Source organism: Carcharhinus amblyrhynchos, chromosome 1 (genome assembly GCF_965287045.1).
Source record: "Carcharhinus amblyrhynchos chromosome 1, sCarAmb.v2.hapA, whole genome shotgun sequence".
Classification (NCBI taxonomy): domain Eukaryota; kingdom Metazoa; phylum Chordata; class Chondrichthyes; order Carcharhiniformes; family Carcharhinidae; genus Carcharhinus; species Carcharhinus amblyrhynchos.
Window position 1 is genome coordinate 6296984 of NC_137324.1, and position 23638 is coordinate 6320621.

Genomic DNA, 23638 nt, shown 5'->3' on the forward strand with positions numbered 1-23638 from the left:
GAGTGGCTTCACCTTTGAAGAAGAGGGTTACATCCTTATTCCAGGTCCAGATGTGAACAAAGCCATCGATGTCAGAGGAAGGGAGACCCCTCCACCCCACCACTAACGGGATGGGGTCTCCGTACCGAGTCCTGTTGAAGCGGTTCTCGTACATCCAATACCAACCGTGTCGCAGGAAGTAGGTGTTGAAACGATACGTGACTTCCCCAAACTCGTTCTCCTCCCTGCGCACCCAGTCAAACACTGTGTTAAAGCTGCCTTCACAGACCCCTGATGAAGCAGGAAACACAAGGAGATAGTTCAGTCCACTGCTGTCTGGCTGCTCCCTACGGAATGACTCGCGACCGCTTGGAATGTTTCTGGATCTGTTTGATCCCATGTCGAAGGAGCTGGCTAATGTACCATCCTCAGTCAGGCCCTCCAGCCATCTCTTGACACCATCCAGAACCCCATTCATCACATTCAACATCCATGCCCCTCCCCACAGTGCCGGCAGCGTGTACTGTCTACAAGATGCACTGCAGCAACTCACCAAGGTTCATTAGACAGCACCTTCCAAACCCATGACCACTTCCATCCAGAAGGACGAGGGCAGCAGATACCCCACCACCTGGAACTTCCCCTCCAAGTCACTCACCATCCTGACTTGGAAATATATCGCCGTTTCTTCACTGTCGCTGGGTCAAAATCCCGGAACTCCCTCCCTAACAGCATGGTGGGTGTACCTACACCACATACACATTTTTTTTTCATGTTTTCATGGGATGGGCTGTGGCTGGTGGGACCAGAATGTATTGCCCGCCACTAATAGCTCCAAGTCAGGGCAGCGCAGTGGTTAGCACTGCTGCCTCACACGCCAGGGATCCGGGTTCGATTCCTGTGCTAGTCTCACACTGTTTGTGTGGAATCTGCACATCCTCCCTGTGTCTGCGCGGGTTTCCTCCGGGTGCTCCAATTTCCTCTGACAGTCCGAAAGATGCGCTGGTTAGAGTGCATTGGCCGTGCTAAATTCTCCCTCAGTGTACCCGCACAGGAGGGTGGTGACTAGGGGTTTTCACAATGACTTCATTGCAGTGTTAATATAAGCCTACTTGTGATGTTAATAAATAAATGAACTTTAAGTCTGGATGTTTCGTTGGCTTGGATAGAAACTCGGAGGTGGTGTTCTCCCGAAGCAACTGCTGTCAGAGGGGCTGAATGGCCTGCTTCAGTATTCATTCATGGGACATGGGTGTCGCTGGCTGGGCCAGTGTTTATTGCCCATCCCTAGTTGTCCTTGGTGAGCTGCCTTCTTGAATCGTTGCAGTCCCTGTGCTGTGGGTTGATCCACAATGCCGTTAGGGAGGGAATTCCAGGATTTTGACCCAGCGACTGTGAAGGAACGGTGATATATTTCCAAGTCAGGATGGTGAGTGGCTTGGAGAGGAACTTACAGGTGGTGGTGTTCCCCATGTAGCTGCTGCCCTCGTCCTTCTAGATGGCAGTGGTCATGGGTTTGGAAGGTGCTGTCTAAGGATCTAACTTTGGCAGGAATAATAGTAGGAGGGATTACTATTTAAAGGGCGAAAAGCTGCAGCATGCTACGGTGCAGAGAAACCTGGGGGTCCTTGTGCATGAGTCGCAAAAACCCAGTCTGCAGGTGCAGCAGGTGATCAAGAAGGCGAATGGGATGCTGGCCTTTATAGCGAGGGGGATAGAATATAAAAGCAGGGAGGTCTTGCTGCAACTGTACAGGGTACTGGTGAGGCCGCAGCTGGAGTACTGTGTGCAGTTTTGGGCGCCATACTTATGCAAGGATATTTTGGCCTTGGAGGGAGTGCAGAGGAGGTTCACTAGGCTGATACCGGAGATGAGGGGGTTGGCCTGTGAAGAGAGATTAAATAGACTGGGTTTGTACTCGTTGGAGTTTAGAAGGATGAGGGGGGATCTTATAGAGATGTATAAGATAATGAAGGGGATGGATAGGGTAGAGGTTGAGAGGTTCTTCCCACTCAGAAAGGATAGCAGGACTAGAGGGCACAGCCTCAAGATAAGGGAGGGCAGTTTAGAACGGAGTTGAGGAGGAACTTCTTCACTCAAAGGGTGGTGAATCTCTGGAATTCTCTGCCCGTTGAAGTGGTGGAGGCTACCTCGATAAATATATTTAAGAGATGGGTAGATAGGTTTCTGACAGACAAGGGAATTAAAGGTTATGGGGAGAAAGCGGGAAAGTGGAACTGATCCACTTCAGATCAGCCATGATCTTATTGAATTGCGGGGCAGGCTCGAAGGGCTAGATGGCCTACTCCTGCTCCTATTTCTTATGTTCTTATGATCTTATGATCTTTGGTGAATTGCTGTGGTGCATCTTGTAGATAGTACACACTGCTACTACTGCACGTCGGTGGTGGAGGGATTGAATGTTTGTGGATGGGGGGCCAATCAAGTGGGGCTGCTTTATCCTGGATGGTGCTGAGCTTCTCGAGTGTTGTTGGAGCTGCCCCCATCCAGGCAAGTGGAGAGTATTCCATCACACTCCTGACTTGTGCCTTGTAGGTAGTCTCTATTATGAGGAGCATGGACCAGAGTGGATAGTCAGAAGATTTTTCCCATGGTGGAAGAGTCAATTTCTAGGGGGTTTAGGTTTAAGGTGCGAGGGGCAATGTTTAAAGGAGATGTATAGGCAAGATTGTTTTAGTAAGAAGTCTCACCGCACCAGGTTAAAGTCCAACAGGTTTATTTGGTAGCAAAAGCCACTAGCTTTCAGAGCTCTGCTCCTTCATCGGGTGAATGGGAGTTCTGTTCACAAACAGAGCATTTAAAGACACAAACTCAATTTACAAAATAATGGTTGGAATGTGAGTCTTTACAGGTAATCAAGTCTTAAACGTACAGACAGTGTGAGTGGAGAGAGGGTTAAGTACAGGTTAAAGCGATGTGTATTGTCTCCAGACAGGACAGTTAGTGAAATTTTACAAGTCCAGCCAAGTCATTGGGGTTACAGATAGTGTGACATGAACCCAAGATCCCGGTTGAGGCCATCCTCATGTGTGCAGAACGCTGCAGGAAAGGATGTCCTGAGGCATGGTACATTGGGGAGACCATGCAGACACTACGACAGCGGATGAATGGACACCGCTCGACAATCACCAGGCAGGAGTGTTCCCTTCCTGTTGGCGAACACTTCAGTGGTCACGGGCATTCAGCCTCTGACCTTCGGGTAAGCATTCTCCAAGGCGGCCTTCACGACACACGACAGCGCAGAGTTGCTGAGCAGAGACTGATAGCCAAGTTCTGGACACATGAGGACGGCCTCAACCGGGATCTTGGGTTCATGTTGCACTATCTGTAACCCCCATGACTTGTCTGGGTTTGCAAAACCTCACTAACTGTCCTGTCTGGAGACAATACACATCTCTTTAACCTGTACTTAACCCTCTCTCCACTCACATTGTCTGTACCTTTAAGATTGATTACCTGTAAAGACTCGCATTCCAACCATTATTTTGTAAATTGAGTTTGTGTCTTTATATGCCCTGTTTGTGAACAGAACTCCCCACTCACCCGATGAAGGAGCAGTGCTCCGAAAGCTCGTGGCTTTTGCTACCACATAAACCTGTTGGACTTTAACCTGGTGTTGTGAGACTTTTTGCTGTGATCTCCGCATCAAGTTTTTTTACACAGAGGGTGGTGGGTGCCTGAAACTCACTGGCGGGGGAGGCAGTGGAAGCAGATACGGTAGTGAGTTTTAAGGGGCGTCTTGACAAGTACATGAATAGGACGGGAATAGAGGGATAGGGTCCCCGGGAGGGGAGGGGGTTTTAGTTCAGTCGGGGCAGCATGGACGGTGCAGAGGGCCTGTTTCCGTTGTGTAATTTTCTTTGATCTTTGAGTCAGGAAGTGAGTCACTCGCCGCGTATGTTCGTCCTTCAAAGTGGCGGAGTTTGGAAGGTGCTGTGAGAGCAGCCTCGGTGAACTACGGCAGCGGTTTACGAGGGCGTCTCGCCACCACCCTTCTCAGGGGTAATTAGGGACTCGGCACCGGCCTAACCAGCACACACCCACATCCTGCGAAATGAATGAAAAAGTCACCAGCGAGACCCTCTTGTCCCCTGAGAGCTGGGCTGCGGGTTGTTCTCACTTGGCAGCTGGTGTGGGATGGAGAGTCAGCGCTGTGTCATGTTAGAACAGCACACACCAAACTCCCAGTGTATCAAACTGCTCACACCCAGTCTCCAGAGGAAGGTAGACAAAGCTCCTGAAAAATCAAACAAAAATCCGACTGATTCCCAATCGCGTCCGAGGTGTAACACCATGTGGAAGTGAAACCTGATTGGTTAGGCTGTCAAAAGAAACCCTCTGCTTGGTTCCAGTGTGTAACTTACTCCCAGGCATGTCTGTGACACTTTTACTGAGCTAATAACAATGTAGATTTTGGTCCAGCTATAGATCTCCTTGATGTGCCTATTCAAGCTTGCCTTTATACTGGGACGTGTCAAATTTGTTGTTGTCAAACTAACTGCAACACCTTTGAAAAGCCAAGTAATAGATTCCCGCACGGACTTTTAACTAATGAATTAATTAACTCACAAGACAGCTAGCCAACAGACAAACTGGCCAACCAATGATAAAACCAGTTAAAGTCAATTTTATTTGGTAGTCTTACACTAACACTGCGATGAAGTTACTGTGAAAATCCCCTAGTCGCCACATTCTGGGTACACTGAGGGAGAATTTAGTACGGCCAATGCATCCTAACCAGCACGTCTTTTGGACGGTGGGAGGAAACCGGAGCACCCGGAGGAAACCCGCGCAGACACGGGGAGAATGTGCAGACTCCGCACAGACAGTGACCCAAGCTGGGAATCGAACCCGGGTCCCTGGCTCTGTGAGGCAGCAGCGTTAACCACTGTGCCACCTACATATTCCAGGATGTTGACCAGTGACTACGAAGTACAGTGATATAGTTCCAAGTCAGGATGGTGTGTGGCTTGGAGGGGGAACTTGCAGGTGGTGGTGTTCCCATGTAGCTGCTGCCCTTCTCCTTCCAGATGGAAGTGGTCGTGAGTTTTGGAAGGGGCTGTCCAAGGAACCTTGGTGAATTGCTGCAGTGCATCTTGTAGATGGTACACACTGCTGCCACTGAGCGTAGGTGGTGGATGTTTGTGGATGTGGTGTTACAGTCATAGCGAGGGTGTTGAGAAAGAACAGTTTAGTGCAAGGTAGGTTTGATGGTCAAACCCATGAACTCAATGATCGGTGCCTCCCGGGGCTCCTGGGTAACTCACCGTATATCTGCTGAATGGCTTTGCGGTCCTGCCAGTCCAGTTCCAGATCTTTCGAATCCTGCGGAATGTAGTTTGGATGCATTATGGAGCCGGGACGTCGGATGTGAGGTAATCCCAGGACGTGACCAATTTCATGGACAGCCACCTTGTCGGGAAGAAGGAACGAAATCACAATTGAACAGGGTCAAGGTGAGGAGATCAGAAAGGCGGCAAGGCTTCACTCATCGTAGAATCCCTACAGTGCAGGAGGCCATTCAGTCCATCGAGTCTGCACCGACAACAATCCCACCCAGGTCCTATTCCCGTAACCCCACACATTTACCCTGCTAACCACTCCCCCTCAGTAAGGGGCAATTTATTCATGGCCGATCCACCTATCCCGCACACCTTTGGGATGTGGGAGGAAACTGGAGCGCCCGGCGGAAACCCACGCAGACACGGGGAGAATGTACAAACTCCACAGATGCCCAACCCAGGAATCGAACCCGGGTCCCTGGTGCTGTGAGGCAGCAGTGCTAACCCACTGTGCCACCGTGCTGCCCTCCACACATTGAGCTCTGCATTGCTGTGACCTCCTCCATCCCAAACTCTGCTTTACCCCCTGACCTCAGTCTTACTGCCCACCACACAACGGGGCTGGTTCTCTCCACCTGGACTGTTCCTGCTCCCTGCAGCTCCTGATCCAAACAGCAGTGAGGAATCTCCAACAGTGTTGATCTTTCTCACCCTCATTCCCAATCCTAAACTTAGGACACTGGGACTTCCTTTCAAAACCACGGACAAATAGAGGACACACTGATTGGGTGGGGGGGGTGGGGGTGGGGGGGGGGCGGTGGGGGAGGGGGGAAGATTAAATGCTCTGATATTCTCTACATACTTATAGATATTCTATAAATATATCAACGGGAAGAGGAGAGCCAGGGAAAGAGTAGGATCCATTACAGACCAAGGGGGGAATCTATGTGCGGAGCAAGAGGACAATAGTAGGGTGCTGAGTGAAAACTTCACATCGATCTTCACCAAGAGAATGAGAATGATGTCACAGAATTCAGGGAGAGGGACTATGAGGTTCTTGAGCAAAGGGAAGGACAAGGTATCAGAGGTGTTGGCAGCCTGAGAAGTATATAAATCGCCAGGTCTGGATGAATTGTGCCCTCGGCTGCTATGGGAGGCAAGGGAGGAGATTGCAAAGGGCTCTGTGTGCTGTATTGGCTCCAATTTGACATGAATCTCGAGCCAATAGTTGAGGGTTATTTGGTGGTTGGTGCCTGTGTCTCACATCCCTATATTCACAGCTCAAATGATCCACTGTGTCATCAGCACTGACCCAGGCAGACAGCTAACCAGGAACTCCAGATATCAGCAAGTTAGTGATCAAAAACTCTTAATGGCAGAGAGTGACCTGGAGGAAGATGCCAGTGACAGGAAGAGATCTCACAGGAAGGAAGGAGGTGATAGAACCAGCCAGTGACAGGAGTGCAGGAGGTAACAGGGCAGTTAATAACCGTCAGTAAGCTGATCCCTTCACTGCTCGAAGGTGTGACAAAGTGCTCATCATCGTCAAAGTGGACATCTCCCAGCCGCCAGGCGTGTGCGTACTCCTGCCCTGTCCCATCAAAGACCTGCGAGCAGCCCAGGTGTCTCTCTGTGAAGAAAGGAAGCCATTAGTCTGTAAACACTGAGCAAACCCACCCCAATGTTCACTGTACAAGGGGCTCCTCTCATCAATCCACACTCTTGAAGGCTTAACGGTGATAAATGTACGCTCGGACTGTTGGATCTCCCAGCCTAAAGACCGGGAGTTACTCCATCACAGAGGGTGTCACACTGAAACTCGTGTTTGACCTTCATCTGATATTAGAATGGGATAATATAGGCAGCTCTGTTCCATCTGTACCTGTTTGATGGGGACAGTGTAGAGGGAGCTTTACTCTGTATCTAACCCCGTGCTGTACCTGTCCTGGGAGTGTTTGATGGGGATGGGGTAGAGGGAGCTTTACGCTGTATCTAACCCCGTGCTGTATCTGTCCTGGGAGTGTTTGATGGGGGACAGTGTAGAGGGAGCTTTACTCTGTATCTAACCCCGTTGTGTACCTGTCCTGGGAGTGTTTGATGGGGGACAGTGTAGAGCGAGCTTTACTCTGTATCTAACCCTGTGCTGTATCTGTCCTGGGAGTGTTTGATGGGGACAGTGTAGAGGGAGCTTTACTCTGTATCTAACCCCGTTGTGTACCTGTCCTGGGAGTGTTTGATGGGGGACAGTGTAGAGGGAGCTTTACTCTGTATCTAACCCCGTGCTGTACCTGTCCTGGGAGTGTTTGATGGGGACAGTGTAGAGGGAGCTTTACTCTGTATCTAACCCCGTGCTGTACCTGTCCTGGGAGTGTTTGGTGGGCATAATGTGGAGATGCTGGTGTTGGACTGGGATGGACACAGTAAGAAGTCTCATAACACCAGGTTAAAGTCCAACAGGTTTATTTGCAACACAAACTTTTGGAGTCTTGCTCTTTCTTCAATTGAGTGAGGAGCTGTGTTCACAAACAAGGTATATACAGATACAAACTCAATTTATAGAATAATGGTTGGAATGCGAATCTTTACAGGTAATCAAGTCTTAAAGGTACAGACAATGTGAGTGGAAGGAGCACTGATCACAGTTTAAAGAGATGTGTATTGTCTCCAGACAGTACAGTAAGTGAGGTTTTGCAAACCCAGGCAAGTCACGGGGGTTACAGATAGTGCGACATGAACCCAAGATCCCTGTTGAGACTGTCCTCATGTGTGCGGAACTTGGCTATCAGTCTCTGTTCAGCGACTCTGCGCTGTCGTGTGTCGTGAAGGCCGCCTTGGAGAATGCTTACCCGAAGGTCAGAGGCTGAATGTCCGTGACCACTGAAGTGTTCGCTGACTAGCAGGGAATACTTCTGCCTGGTGACTGTCGAGCGATGTTCATTCATCCGTTGTCATAGCGTCTGCATGGTCTCCCCAATGTACCATGCTTCGGGACATCCTTTCTTGCAACGTATCAGGTAGACAATGTTGGCCGAGTTGCAAGAGTATTTACCGTGTACCTGGTGGATGGTATTCTCACATTGGGGAGACCATGCAGACGCTACGACAATGGATGAATGAACACTGTGTGACAATCACCAGGCAAGGCTGTTCCCTTCCTGTTGGCGAACACTTCAGTGGTCACGGGCATTCAGCCTCTGACCTTCGGGTAAGCATTCTCCAAGGCGGCCTTCACGACACACGACAGCGCAGAGTCGCTGAACAGAGACTGACAGCCAAGTTCCGCACACATGAGGACAGTCTCTCAACAGGGATCTTGGGTTCATGTCACACTATCTGTAACCCCCGTGACTTGCCTGGACTTGCAACATCTCACTAACTGTCCTGTCTGGAGACAATACACATCTCTTTAACCTGTGCTTAACCCTCTGTCCACTCACATTGTCTGTACCTTTAAGACTTGATTACCTGTAAAGACTCGCATTCCAACCACTATTCTGTAAATTGAATTTTTCTCTGTATATAACCTGTTTATGAACAGAACTCCCACTCATCTGAAGAAGGGGCAAACCCTGAAAGCTAGTGGCGTTTACTACCAAATAAACCTGTTGGACTTTAACCTGGTGTTGTGAGACTTCTTACTGTGTTTGATGGGGACAGTGTAGAGGGAACTTTAGTCCACATCTAACCTCCCGAATGTCATTGTGTGTGGACTGCAGTGACCCAGAAGGCAGCTCACCACCACCTTCACAAGGACAGTTAGGGATGGGCAATGAATGCTGGCCAGCCAGCGATGCACATCTACACCAATGAATTAAAAGGAGGGTTTCCGGGTTCCTCACTTGTCCCGAATCCCAGCTTGATGTCTATTTCTGAGGCTGGTGATGTCAGATCCTCTTCAAATATGAGGGGGGTGACCTCACTCCACATCCGAAAGGCTAATTTCAGGATCATCTTCTGGTCATCGATCATTAGCTGGGAGCTGTAGCCTTCGTCCAGAATGCGCCACTTCAGCTTGGTCTTGGTGAAGGCCAGCATTGGGAAGCTGTTGTCCAGTGAGTCGGAGGAATCTCGCTTCTTCCTCAGCTTGTCCACCAGCCACCGTATGATCCGCCGCTTGCGGCCTTGGCTGGGAACGACAGCCCGCCCCGAGCTCGCGGTGTTGTTGGGTTGACTTTGGTTGGAGGCTCCGTCGGGTTGGGCCTGGTTGAAGATGGCCGTCTGGTTGAGCTGGTCCAGGCCGGAGATCTCTGTGTCGTTGTCTCGCTCCAGGCCGGAGATTGCTGTTTGATTGGCCTCTTGGCTGGCGCTCTGTGTGGAGTTGTCTTGGGTGGGCTGCAAGCTCTTGGGTTGGACGCCGTGCTGGGGGGCTTCTGAGTGGCGATATTGGGCTGCGATGTACGTGGGCTCCCGGCGGGTGGGTCGGCTGACGCTTGTGATTGCTGTGAGGTTGCGGCCCACCCTGAACTGGTCAGCGGCTGCAGTGTAGCCCAGGGCAATACTGCGCCCCATGGTCCCATTCAGAATGTCTGAGTCATTACCATGTGCTTTGTGATCAGGGACTCCGCAGCGAGGCATGTTCATGGCCTCCTTGGTGGCTTCATCCAGAATCCCGGTGACGGGGATGCCGTTAGCTTTCTGGAACCTCAGGAGGGCGGTCGTGTACTTGGCCAACATCTGCTGCGACTCTTCCTGTTCCTTCACATGTCTGCGGCTGTAATGTCCTTCCAACAGGAGCCCAGAGATGTCCAACGGAGAGGGGTCATCATCCAATGGGACTGAGACGCCTTGGTAGGCCAAATCCTCCCAGTTCACTGGCTCCGTCCACCCATATTTGTCCAGATATTCCTGAAAAGAAAGTCACAAGAACAGACAAAATGAGATTGGCGCTGTGGATTTAACCCTCTGGTAGGTACAATTACATAAGAACATAAGAACATAAGAAATAGGAGCAGGAGTAGGCCATCTAGCCCTTCGAGCCTGCCCCGCCATTCAATAAGATCATGGCTGATCTGTCGTGGCTCAGTTCCACATTCCCGCCCTCTCCCCATAACCCTTAATCCCCTCTCTTATCAAAAACCCATCAATCCGCGTCTTAAAAATATTGAGCGAGGCAGCCTCCACCACTTCAACGGGCAGAGAATTCCAGAGATTCACCACCCTTTGAGTGAAGAAGTTCCTCCTCAACTCTGTTCTAAACCGTCCCCCCTTTATCTTGAGGCTGTGCCCCCTAGTCCTACTGTCCTTTCTGAGCAGGAAGAGTCTCTCCACCTCTATCCTATCCATCCCATTCATCATCTTATACGTCTCAATGAGATCTCCCCTCATTCTTCTAAACTCTAACGAGTACAAGCCTAGTTTATTCAGCCTCTCCTCATAGCTCAACTCCTTCAACTCCGGACAACTTCCACACAATGAGCACTCAGGTTCCCCACGATAAACACCCAGGCTGGATGGTCAACCCCAAACTCTCTCAACACATACAGTCTCAAATCAGGATGTGGACCCGGGTAAACCACATCCTTTCAATATCATTTCCATCACCTCCCCTTTTACAGGATCATTCCTGGTATATCTCTGAACTTGAGAAGCTGTCGCAGGCAAATGATTTACTTGTGAAGAATAAGGAATATTAGCAAAACTAGTTGGTGGCGTCTATCTACTCAATAGTAAAGATAAGATTGACAATCAGCATTCACATTAATACTGTGATTGACGATACACTATACCATGAGAGTGTGCTGATAAGATCAGTGACCATCTCTGCAATTGCTTAGCAGTTAACAAAGGTATGGCTTTGTATGGCCCAAAAATAGTAGTTAGGGTTTGATGACAATTCAATAATGTGAAATCATGACCATATAAATAATGGTGATACCTTCGTTCACCAAGAATTATTCTCAATACTTCTTCTTCTAGCCGAGAATTGTTAGATACAGCCTTCGTCAGAAGACGCAAAGCAAAAGCTATTGGTCATTCTTCTCCCAAAATGAAACTACTGCCTCAACTCCAAAAGGTAAAGCATCATAAGCAAGCAGTAATGTTAGAAAATGAACCAATACTTCAGTCTTCTGCAAAGCATCTTTGACATCCTTTTATGCTTTCTCACATTGTTGTCCAGTCCAATGACTGTTTCGCACATAGTAAACCATACAATGGCTTCAATAATACAGCTAAATTAGGAACAAATTTGCCATAATAATTTACTAATCCTAGAAAAAACCTCAATTGTGTCACTTTGTTGGATTTGTTTCTTCTAAAATAGTGTCCGTTTTCTTAGGTGCTTTATTTAGGTCTTTATGATCAATAGCATGGCCCAAATACTGGACTGATGTCTGAAAAAAGTCACACTTTTCTTCCTTGATATGCAAACTCAGAGCTTGAAGATGTTCCAATGATTCTTCTAAATTGTTCAAATGCTCCTGTTCATTGGATTCTGTAATTAGAGTGTTAGCCAGTAACATTGTACACCGGAGTGATCACTTAAAATCCAATACATCCATCTTTGGAATGGGACTGGTGTGGATGTTATTCCAAAAGATAATCTTTTATAATGAAAAAGACCTTTATGAGTAACGATGGTAAGCAATGTTTGACATTCAGCAGCTACATTCCTCTGTGAATATGCTGGTGGAAGTTCAATCTTGCTGAATTATGTCCATCTGATAATCCAGCAAACAAATCTTCAATTAAAAAAAAGTAGATATTGATCAGCACAATGGATTTCTGGTCATTTTAAAATCTCCAAAGATACAAACTGATCCATCTGGTTTCACAACAGGCACAATGGGAGTAGCCCAGTCACTGTAACCAGCTCTAACACATCAGTGTTAACAAATTGTATTAATTCTTCTTCGACCTAGGGATGAATTGCATATGGCATCGCTCTTGCTTTGAGACCTATTGGTTGACTACTAAGGTTTTATATTAAGTTGCACTTGATCATTAAGCCAAGTGTTTCTTCATATGCACTCTTGTACTTATCCAGCAGGTGCTGCAGGTCTGTTTAGACATCGACTAATATGCTGACAGCATTCCAGTTAAACTTTATCTTCTCCAACCACGATCTTCCAAACTGAACTGGAAGATTACCGTGGGCCACATGGAGAGGCAGCCCTGCTGTTTGTTCACTCATCTCTACATTGACTATGATGTAACCTTTTAACAGCACAATCTCTTCTGTATATGTCCCTAAAATCTCACCAGCTGGTTTTAAAGGAAGGTGCTTGAGATTTTGTTGGTTTGTAGCCTCAGGAATTATACAGCAGCACCAGTGTCAACCTCCGTCCACTTAGCTTTGGCATTAACTACTTCCTGTGATAATGAAGTCCACAGGCTCCCCACTCTTTGGGTGAAAAAATGTCTCCTCATCTCTGTCCTAAATGGTCTACCCTGAATCCTCAGACTGTGACCCCTGGTTCTGGACTCCCCCCACCATCAGGAATATCCTCCCTGCACCTACCCTGTCTAGTCCTGTTAAAATTTTATAATGTTTTATGAGATCCCCCTCAAAGACATTCTCCCTCAGATAAACTGCATAGAAGATATACTCACAAGGCAGAAGCGAACAGAGAGTTATACTGGGCGGGGGGGTGAGATGAGGATGATGTGGTTGGGGGTTAATGTGTAGCTGTAACATAGGCATTGGGACCATGTGGGTGTGAGGGCTTACTCCTGTGCTTTCTAACTCTGCAACCCCGTGAAATTCAGTGACTTACCTGGGCTGATTTGGTGGTTCGGACAGGTCGTGCCCGAGTCCATACCCTCTCCTGGATATCAGAGTGGTCACGGCTGTGATAGACCTTCTCCCCCACGCTCATCGGCAGGAGGTAGAGATGGAGACATAGGGACAGCACTCCAGCGCTCAGAGACTTCATGGTCCTCACTGCTGGAAGACAGTTGTCTGCACGGTTTCCCCCCGGGAGGACAGGATCAGTACGTTCACTGTGATGAGGACCCGACGGATGACAGTCGCTCCTCTTGGTCACGTTTCCAAATCAGCTCCCACCTGAGAGGTGATGGTCTGTGAGAAAAATTCAAAAGATGCAGGAGCCAAACCATTTGATACCATCGAGAGAGTGTCATTCACAGACTCACAGACGTTTACAGCACAGGAGGAGGCCATTTGGCCCATCGTGTCCATGCTGGTCAACAAAGATCTGACTACACTCAACCCATTCTCCAGTGCTTGGTCAATAGCCCTGGATGTTAGAGTAGCGCTAGTGAATACCTCAATACTTCTTAAATATTCCTGCTTCTGCCACCCTTCCAGACAGGGGAGGCAATGGCCTAGTGGTATTATCGCTCGTCTCTTAATCCAGAAACTCAGCTAATGCTCTGGGTTCGAATCCCGCCACGACAGATGGTGGAATTTGAATTCAATAAAAAAAATCTGGAATTAAGAATCTACTGATGACCGTGAAACCATTATCAGAAAAAACCCTTCAGGTTCACTAATGGCCCTTAGGGAAGGAAATCTGCCGTCCTTACCTGGTCTGGCCTACATGTGACTCCAGAGCCTCAGCAATGTGACTGATGCTCAACTCACCTCTTAGCTTTACACTCTTACCTTAAATCTGTTCCCCCCCAACCCTGCCCACTATCTCCCCCCCCCACCCCCACAGTTATTGACCCGTCTATGAATAGAAAGAATGCCTCCCTATCAACATAGAACAGTACAGACCCTTCGGCCCTCAATGTTGTGCCGAGCTATGTCCAATCCCAAGATCAAGCTATCCCACTCTCTATCATTCTGGAGTGCTCCATGTGCCTATCCAATAACCGCTTGAAAGCTCCTAAAGTGTCCGACTCCACTATCACAGCAGGCAGTGTATTCCACACCCCAATCACTCTCTGAGTAAAGAACCTACCTCGGACATCCCTCCTATATCTCCCACCATGAACCTTATAGTTATGCCCCCTACTAACAGCTACATCCACCCGAGGAAATAGTCTCTGAACGTCTACTCTTTCTATCCCCCTCATCATCTTATAAACCTCTATTAAGTCTCCTCTCATCCTCCTCCGCCCTAAAGAGAAAAGCCCCAGCTCCCTCAACCTTTCCTCATAAGACCTACCCTCCAAACCAGGCAGCATCCTGGTAAATCTCCTCTGCACTCTCTCCAATGCTCCCACATCCTCCTTATAGTGAGGTGACCAGAACTGAACACAATATTCCAAATGTGGTCTCACCAAGGTCCGGTATGCGCCTTATCAATGCCCCTCCTAATCTTATTCACCTCTATCAGGTCCCCTCTCTACCTTCACTGCTCCAAGGAAAACAGCCTCAGACTATCCGATCTCTCATAAGAACATAAGGGCATAAACATAAGAACATAAGAAATAGGAGCAGGAGTAGGCCATCTAGCCCTTCGAGCCTGCCCCGCCATTCAATAAGATCATGGCTGACCTGTCGTGGCTCAGTTCCACTTTCCCGCCCTCTCCCCATAACCCTTAATTCCCCTGTCTATCAGAAACCTATCTACCCGTGACTTAAATATATTTAGCAAGGTAGCTTCCACCACTTCAACGGGCAGAGAATTCCAGAGATTCACCACCCTTTGAGTGAAGAAGTTCCTCCTCAACTCCGTTCTAAACCGCCCCCCCCCATTATCTTGAGGCTGTGCCCTCTAGTCCTGCTATCCTTTCTGAGCGGGAAGAATCTCTCTACCTCTACCCTATCCATCCCTTTCTTTATCTTATACGTCTCTATAAGATCCCCCCTCATCCTTCTAAACTCCAACGAGTACAGACCCAGTCTATTTAGTCTCTCTTCATAGTCCAACCCCCTCATCTCCGGTATCAGCCTAGTGAACCTCCTCTGCACTCCCTCCAAGGCCAAAATATCCTTCCGTAAGTGCGGTGACCAAAACTGCACACAGTACTCCAGCTGCGGCCTCACCAGTGCCCTGTACAGTTGCAGCAAGACCTCCCTGCTTTTATATTCAATCCCCCTCGCTATAAAGGCCAACATCCCATTCGCCTTCTTGATCACCTGCTGCACCTGCAGACTGGGTTTTTGCGACTCATGCACAAGGACCCCCAGGTCCCTCTGCACCGTCGCCTGCTGCAGCTTTTCGCCCTTTAAATAGTAATCCCTCCTACTATTATTCCTGCCAAAGTGGATAACCTCACACTTGCTAACATTGTACTCCATCTGCCAGATCCTCGCCCACTCGCTCAGCCTATCCAGATCCCTCTGCAGACTTTCCACACCCTCCACACAATTTGCTTTTCCACTCATCTTTGTGTCATCAGCAAATTTCGTCACCCTACACTCAGCCCCCTCCTCCAGATCATCTATATAAATGGTAAATAGCTGAGGCCCCAGCTCCGATCCCTGCGGCACTCCACTAGTCACCAACCGCCAATCCGAATAACACCCATTGATACCAACATACCTCTCGTCATAGCTCAGAGCCTCTGGCCCAGACAACACCCTAGAGAATCTCCTCTGCACCTTCTCCAGTGCAGTCACATCCTTCTGATAAAGTGGTGACCAGAACTGCACACGGCACTCTCGCTGTGGCCTCACCAGTACTTTGTACAGTTCCGGTATGACCTCCCTGCTCTTGTGTTCTAGGCCTCGGCTAATAAAGAAAGGCAAGTATCCCATATGAGAAAGGACTTGCGATGAGGATTAGGGAGAACCCTTAGACATTCTATAAATACATTAAAGGTGAGATGTTAACCAGAGAAAGAGTCGGGTCCATTCGAGGGGGTAATCTGTGTGAAGCTGCAGGATAATGGAAGGGTTTAACTGAATACTTCCCATCGGATTTCACTCAGGAAAAGGAGAAAATAGGGACAGAATTGTCAGTGCAGACTCAATGGGCTGAAGGGCCTTTTGAATGCAGTATGAGCCTATGCCTCTATATGTCTCCTTAACCACTATATCTACCTGTCTGCCCCCTTCAGGAATCTGTGGATGTGTATTCCAGCTCCCTCTGATCCCCAGTACTTCCCACTGCCTTCCCATTCACACTCAAACCCTTTGCCTTGTTACCCCTCCCCAGTGCATTAGTTGATATCCTCCTTCAGTGTCCACCTATCCTCCTCAATGTTTACCACCCTACCAATTTACAATACATCCACAAACTTACTGATCTGACCTCCGATATTTGAGTCCAAATTATTAATGTACACCATAAATCACAACACATCAGCAAGCCCTGCTCCGGATTGTCAATGCCCCAGAACTGGACAAAACTCTGCAAACTCTTCAATAAACCCAAATCACCACAACAGAACATCTCAAAGTGTCTCACACAGTGAGTTAGAAAGAAAACCGGATCAGGGGAGGCCATTCAGCCCCTCAAACTTGCTACACAGGAACAGGAGGAGACCAATCAGACCCTTGAACCTGCTACTCAGGAACAGAAGGCTATTCAGCCCCTCAAGCCTGCTACACAGGAACAGGAGGAGCCCATTCAGACCCTTGCGCCTGTTACATTGGAACAGGAGAAGGCCATTCAGCCCCTCGAGCCTGTTACACAGGTACATGGATTGAGTTTTTTGAAGGGGTAACCAAGAAGGTAGATGAGGGCAGTGCAGTTCATGTTGTCTACACGGACTTTAGCAAGATCTTGGTCAAGGTACCGCACGATAGGTTGTTGCATAAGGTTAAATCTCACAGGATCCAGGGTGAGGTATCTAAATGGATACAAAATTGTCTTGATGACAGAAGCCAGAGGGTGGTTGTAGAGGGTTGTTTTTCTAACTGGAGGCCTGTGACCAGCGGTGTGCCTCAGAGATGGGTTCTGGGTCCACTGTTATTTGTCATTTATATTAATAATTTGGATGAGAATTTAGGAGGCATTGTTAGTAAGTTTGCAGATGACACCAAGATTGGTGGCATAGTGGACAGTGAAGAAAGTTATCTCTGATTGCAACGGGATCTTGATCAATTGGGCCAGTGGGCTGACAAATGGCAGATGGAGTTTAATTTAGATAAATGCGAGGTGATGCATTTTGGTCGATTGAACCAGGGCAGGACTTACTCAGTTAATGGTAGGGCGCTGGGGAGAGTTATGGAACAAAGAGATCTAGGGGTACATGTTCATAGCTCCTTGAAAGTGGAGTCACAGGTGGACAGAGTGGTGAAGAAGGCATTTCGCATGCTTGGTTTCATCGGTCAGAACATTGAATACAGGAGTTGGGACGTCTTGTTGGAGTTGTACAAGACATTGGTAAGGCCACACTTGGAATACTGTGTACAGTTCTGGTCACCCTATTATAGAAAGGATATTATTAAATTAGAAAGAGTGCAGAGAAGATTTACTAGGATGCTACTGGGACTTGATGGATTGAGTTATAGGAGAGGCTGGATAGACTGGGACTTTTTACTCTGGAGCGTAGGAGGCTGAGGGGTGATCTTATAGAGATCTATAAAATAATGAGGGGCACAGATCAGCTAGATAGTCAATATCTTTTCCCAAAGGTAGGGGAGTCTAAAACTAGAGGGCAGAGGTTTAAGGTGAGAGATACAAAAGTGTCCAGAGGGACAGTTTTTTTTATATAGAGGGTGGTGAGTGTCTGGAATGAGCTGCCAGAGGTAGTACTGGAGGTGGGTACAATTTTGTCTTTTAAAAAGCATTTAGACAGTTAAATGAGTAAGATGGGTGTAGAGAGATGTGGGCCAAATGCAGGCAATTGGGACTAGCTTAATGGTAAAAACTGGACGGCATGGACAAGTTGGGCCGAAGGGCCTGTTTGCATGCTGTAAACGTCTGTGACTCCATAACAGGAGGAGGCCATTCAGTCCGTCAAGCCTGTTAAATAAAAATAGGAGCAGATCGTTTAGCCCCTGGAGTCTGATCTGTATCTCAACTCCATCATAGGAGCCTTTGTTGTGAATCCTTTGAAACTGGACGAAGTTAAATGTTAATTTTAACATTCTAAGTTGATCTGTCATCTTTGACAGCCTTCGAGGGAGAGAGTTCCAGACTTCCGCTCTCCTTTGCGTGAGGAGTTGCTTCCTGATATGCCCCTGGACAACCTGAGTCCAATTTTAATATTCCTCCCCCCGCCCAGGTACTGGACCCCCCCCCCCCCCCCCCCCCGTCCCCACACCCCCTTCCCCTGCCAGAGGAAATCATTTCTCTTTATCTCTCTTACCAAAATATTTAATCATCTTAAACACCTCAAATGAGATCATCCCTTAATTCTCCAGACTCGAGGGAATACACATACCTCGACTCTGAAAACTGCCCTCATAATTTAACCCCTTCGGGGTATAATTATATTCAGTCTCACAGCAAACAAAACACACACAGACACAGATGAGGCCATATCCAATAATACAAACCACACTGTCACACACCGACACTTCACAGTAACACACACACACACTCTCACACACACTCACACACACACACAGACTCACACACACACACAGACTCACACACACACACACTCACACACACACTCTCACACACAGACACACTCACACATACACACACACACACACAAACTCTCACACACACACACACTCACACATACACACACACACAGAGACACACACTCACACACACACACACACACACAGACACTCACACACACACACACGCACTTACTCACACACACACTCTCATACACTCACACTCACACACACACACTCACACTCACTCACACACACACACACACACACACACTCACTCACCAATCTTAGATACACACACTCACTCATACATTTACACACACTCAGACACACACACTAACACACACTCAGGTACACACACTCACACACTCAGATACACACACTCATTCACACACAAACACACACATTCACTCACACTCAGATACATGCACTCACTTTTACACACTCAGACACACACACTACACACACACACATACACTACACACACACACTCAGTCACATACACTCAGATACACACTCACTCATACACACACACACTCAGACACACACAAACACACACACATTCACTCACACTCAGATACATGCACTCACTCATACACACACTCAGACACATTCACACACACTCACTCAGACACACACACACTCACACACACACAGACACACACACACACTCACTCACACACACTCAGATACACACACTCACTCATACACACACACACTCAGACACACACACACACTCACACACACACTCACACACTCAGATAAATGCACTCACTCATACATGTACACACACACACTCATTCACACACAAACACACTCTCCACACACACATTCGCACTCTCAGTCACATGCACACACACTCAGACACACACACTACTCACTCACAGTCATACACAGTCACAAATACATCCACTTACACACATTCTCTCTCTCCCTTTCTCACACACACTTACATTCACTCACAGTCTCACATAAAGACACACACACTCACACACTCACACACTCACACATGCTCACACACACACTCACACAGACATACACATACTTGCATACACTCACACTCCCACACACACTCACACAGACACACGCACTCACACACACACTGCCATACATTCCCACACACACTCACACTCACGCATGCACTCACACTTCCACACACATTCATACAGACAGACACACACTCCCACACACACCCACACACACTTATATTCACACATACATTCACATATATACACACTCATACATACACACTCAGAGTCATGCACAGACAACTCTCAGACACGCACACAGCAATTCACACACACACACACACACACACACACACACACACACACAGACAAACACATACTATCTCACACTTAGATACAACTATGCAGAAATAGTTGCTGATACACTTACACATTAATAGGGTGGAATGCCTTTAAGATTTCCGGTTACTATTGAAGGATTTGTTGTGTGTGTATTACTCAGTAACTGACTGTCGCTCTCGGGAATTCTGTACACCTGTCTAACCTTTTCCAGCGTGTGTGAGGGAGCAGTCTGAGCTCTGACCGTTCTTCACTTATTACACCAAGCAGAGGAGGCATGAAATGACGCAGTGTGAGCATTGCACCAGTCAGGGTAACTGGTGTAAAGGGGAGTCCTTGCCCTGCCCCTAATGGGCCAATGATATGATATCAGGGGATAAATAATCCCACATACAGAGATGGGGTTTGGTGTTGACGCAGTTTTGTCAGAGTGTCTGCTTCACTGGCAACCTTTGAAATAGAGAAGATTCAATGCCTCACTTGCCCACTCCTGGTGTTCAGGGGGTGACTGGCTCAGTGTCTGACTAACTGCCCACTCCTGGTGTTCAGGGGGTGACTGGCTCAGTGTCTAACTGCCCTCTCCTGGTGTTCAGGGGGTGACTGGCTCAGTGTCTGACTAACTGCCCCCTCCTTAGCCTCTGGCCCGTGCCCAGATCCGAACAGCACACAGAGCTCAGTGAAAGGCTGGACTTTATCTCAAGGCATTATGAATACAAGAGAATAGACATGATGTTATACGGGTCTGGTTAAATCTCATCTGGATGAACTGCTTTTAGCTTTATGTATCTAACCTCAGGAATGAGTGTCTTTGTATCCACAGATCTTTAATGTAAAGAAACATAGAAACTAGAAGCAGGAATAGGCCATTCAGGCCTTTGAGCCTGCCCCACCATTCATCTTGATCATGGCTGATTATCGAATTCAGTATCTTAATCCCACTTCTCCCCACACATCCCCTGATCCCTTTAGCCCCAAGAGCTATATCTAATTTCTTCTTGAAATCACACAAGGTTTTGGTGTCAAGATGAGTGTTTACTGCAGTTACACAAATCTCAGGATATATCACCGCTGGACAATTCTGGGCGCTGGACAATATTGTGTCCTTGGAAAGTGTACACATTTACCAGAGTGTTTTCTGTAATTTATTTGTGGGATGTGGGGGTCGCTGGCTGGTCCAGCATTTATTACCCATCCCTATTTACCCTTGAGAGGGTGGTGGTGAGCTGCCTTCTAGAATCACTGCCTTCCCTGAGGTGTAGGTACACCCACAGTGCTGTTAGGGACTGAGTTACAGGATTTTGACCCAGCGACAGTGAAGGAACGGTGATATACGGATGGTGAGTGGCTTGGAGGGGAACTTCCAGATGGTGAATGTTTCTGGATGTGGTGCCAATCAAGTGGGGCTGCTTTGCCCTGGATAGTGCCAAGCCCCATGAGTGTTGTTGAAGCTGTGCCCACCCAGGCACGTGGAGAACACCCCATCTGAACACTCCTGACTTGTGCCTTGTCGATGATGGACAGGCTTTGGGGAGTCAAGACGTGACTTAGTCTCTGCAGAATTCCCAGCCTCTAACCTGCGCTGGTAGCCACAGTATTTATACGGCTGGGTCCAGTTCAGTTTCTGGTCAATGGGAATCCCCAGGGTGCTGACAGTGGGGGATCCAGCAATGGTAATGCCATTGAATTTCAACAGGTGATGGTTAGATCCTCTCTTGTTGGAGATGGTCATTACCTGGCATGTGTGTGGCCCAAATATTACTTGCCACTTGTCAGCCCAAGCCTGGATATTGTCCAGATCTTGTTGCATTTGGACATGAACTGCTTCAGTATCTGAGGAGTCACAAATGATGCTGAACATTGTGCAAACATCGGTGAACATCCCCACCTCTGACCTTATGATGGAGGGAAGGTCATTGATGAAGCAGCTGAAGATGGTTGGGTCTAGGACACTAACCCTGAGGGACCCCTGCAGAGATGGTCCTGGAGCTGAGATGACTGACCCTCCACAATCATAATAAAGTTTGCCCCTTTGCTGAATATGAGCAGGATTAGTTAATGTGGAGAGGTGACAGGAACTCGGTTTATAGTCTCTGGAATCTAGAATGTTACAGGGTGATTGAACTGAAGTCTTTAGGATTTTGAAAGGAATGATAAGACATACATGAACAGGATGAGGCCATTCAGCCCCTCCAGACTGTTCTGACAGTCAGTGAGATGGTGATTGATATGGGCACTTTTGACCCATTCCATTAGTCACAAAAATCCTCAGTTTTAAAGTTTATTTATTGTAATCACAAGTAGGCTTACATTAACACTGCAATGAAGTTGCTGTGAAAATCTCTTAATCGCCTCACTCAAGTGTCTGTTTGGGTACATTGAGGGAGAATTTAGCATGGCCAATGCACCCAACCAGCACGTCTTTCAGACTGTGGGAGGAAACCGGAGCACCCGGAGGAAACCCACGCAGACACGGGGAGAATATGTGGATGCTGTGCAGACAGTGCCCCAAGCTGGGAATCGAACCTGGGTCCCTGGCGCTGCGAGGCAGCAGTGCTAACGACCGTGCCACCAGCAGTCCATGGATTGTGCGAGTGAGTTCCAACTTCTCTCACTCTTTCTGTGTGAAAATGTTTTCTCATTTTGCCGCTGAGATTCCTGGCTCTGATCTTTACACAATGTCCCCTCGTCATGGACGCTGGGTATAGTTACTATCTAGCCTATCAGTTCCTCTTAATAGCTGAACATTTTTAAACAAATCACCCCTTCATCTTCTAAATGCCATGGATTAGCAGCCAGCCATCTTCCTTTGTATAAGGTATGACTCCAATGAGTGGAGACATCATTGCTATTTAGCCTGCAGCTCAGAATCCTGTCTTTGTTTGTTGTTTGTTTAATGTGCGATTATGGAAAATTAGGCTACAGATATTGTGACTCTAGAATATTCTGTTCCTGCCAAGTTTTTTTTTTCAAAAACTGTGAGACAAAGTTTTTTTTTGAATTCCCTCATGGGATGTGAGCGTCACCAGCTGGGCTGAGCTTTATTGAGCCATAATCTTGACAATTGAGAGTGACTTGCTGGGCCAATTCAGAGGCAGTTGTGAGTCAACCACATTGGGGGTGGCCTCTGGGAGTCACCCCGAGGTAAGGACGGCAGATTTCCTTCCTGGGGTGGCATGGTGGCACGGTGGCTAGCACTGCTGCCCCACAGTGCCAGGGAGCCAGGTTCAACTCCAAGCTCGGGTCACTGTCTGTGTGGAGTTTGCATGTTCTCCCCGTGTCTGCGTGGGTTTCCTCCGTGCACTCTTGTTTCCTCCCACAGTCCAAAGATGTGCGGGTTAGGTTGATTCATAGTGTCCTAGAGGTTTGATTGATTCATAGTGTCCTAGAGGTTTACAGCGTAGAAACAGACCCATTGGACACCTTATCCTCGCTGTCTCTTCTTTTAACCCCTAAGCTAGAACCAATTGCCCACATTTGGCCCATCTCTATACCCCATCTTACCTGTGTAACTGTAAAAGACAACATTGTACCCGCCTCTACCACTACCTCTGGCAGCTTGTTCCAGACACTCACCACTCTCTGTGAAAAAATTGCCCCCTGGACACCTTTGTATCTCTCCCCTCTCACCTTAAACCTCTGCCCTCTAGTTTTAGACTCCCCTACTTTTGGGAAAA

At 47.9% G+C, this 23638-nt stretch overlaps 1 protein-coding gene across 1 annotated transcript in view; it reads right to left on the reverse strand.

Moving 5' to 3' along the window:
- The window catches only part of LOC145344342 (matrix metalloproteinase-21-like), a 35937-nt gene that overhangs the window by 7123 nt on the left and 5176 nt on the right, over positions 1-23638 (reverse strand). Inside the window, exons 2-6 of the mRNA XM_080191501.1 lie at positions 12998-13302; positions 9122-10127; positions 6773-6912; positions 5268-5412; positions 13-270 (exon numbers count right to left, since the gene is read on the reverse strand). Of these exons, the coding sequence (XP_080047627.1) occupies positions 13-270; positions 5268-5412; positions 6773-6912; positions 9122-10127; positions 12998-13156 (1708 nt within the window). The 5' untranslated portion in view covers positions 13157-13302. The remainder of the gene's footprint in view (positions 1-12; positions 271-5267; positions 5413-6772; positions 6913-9121; positions 10128-12997; positions 13303-23638) is intronic.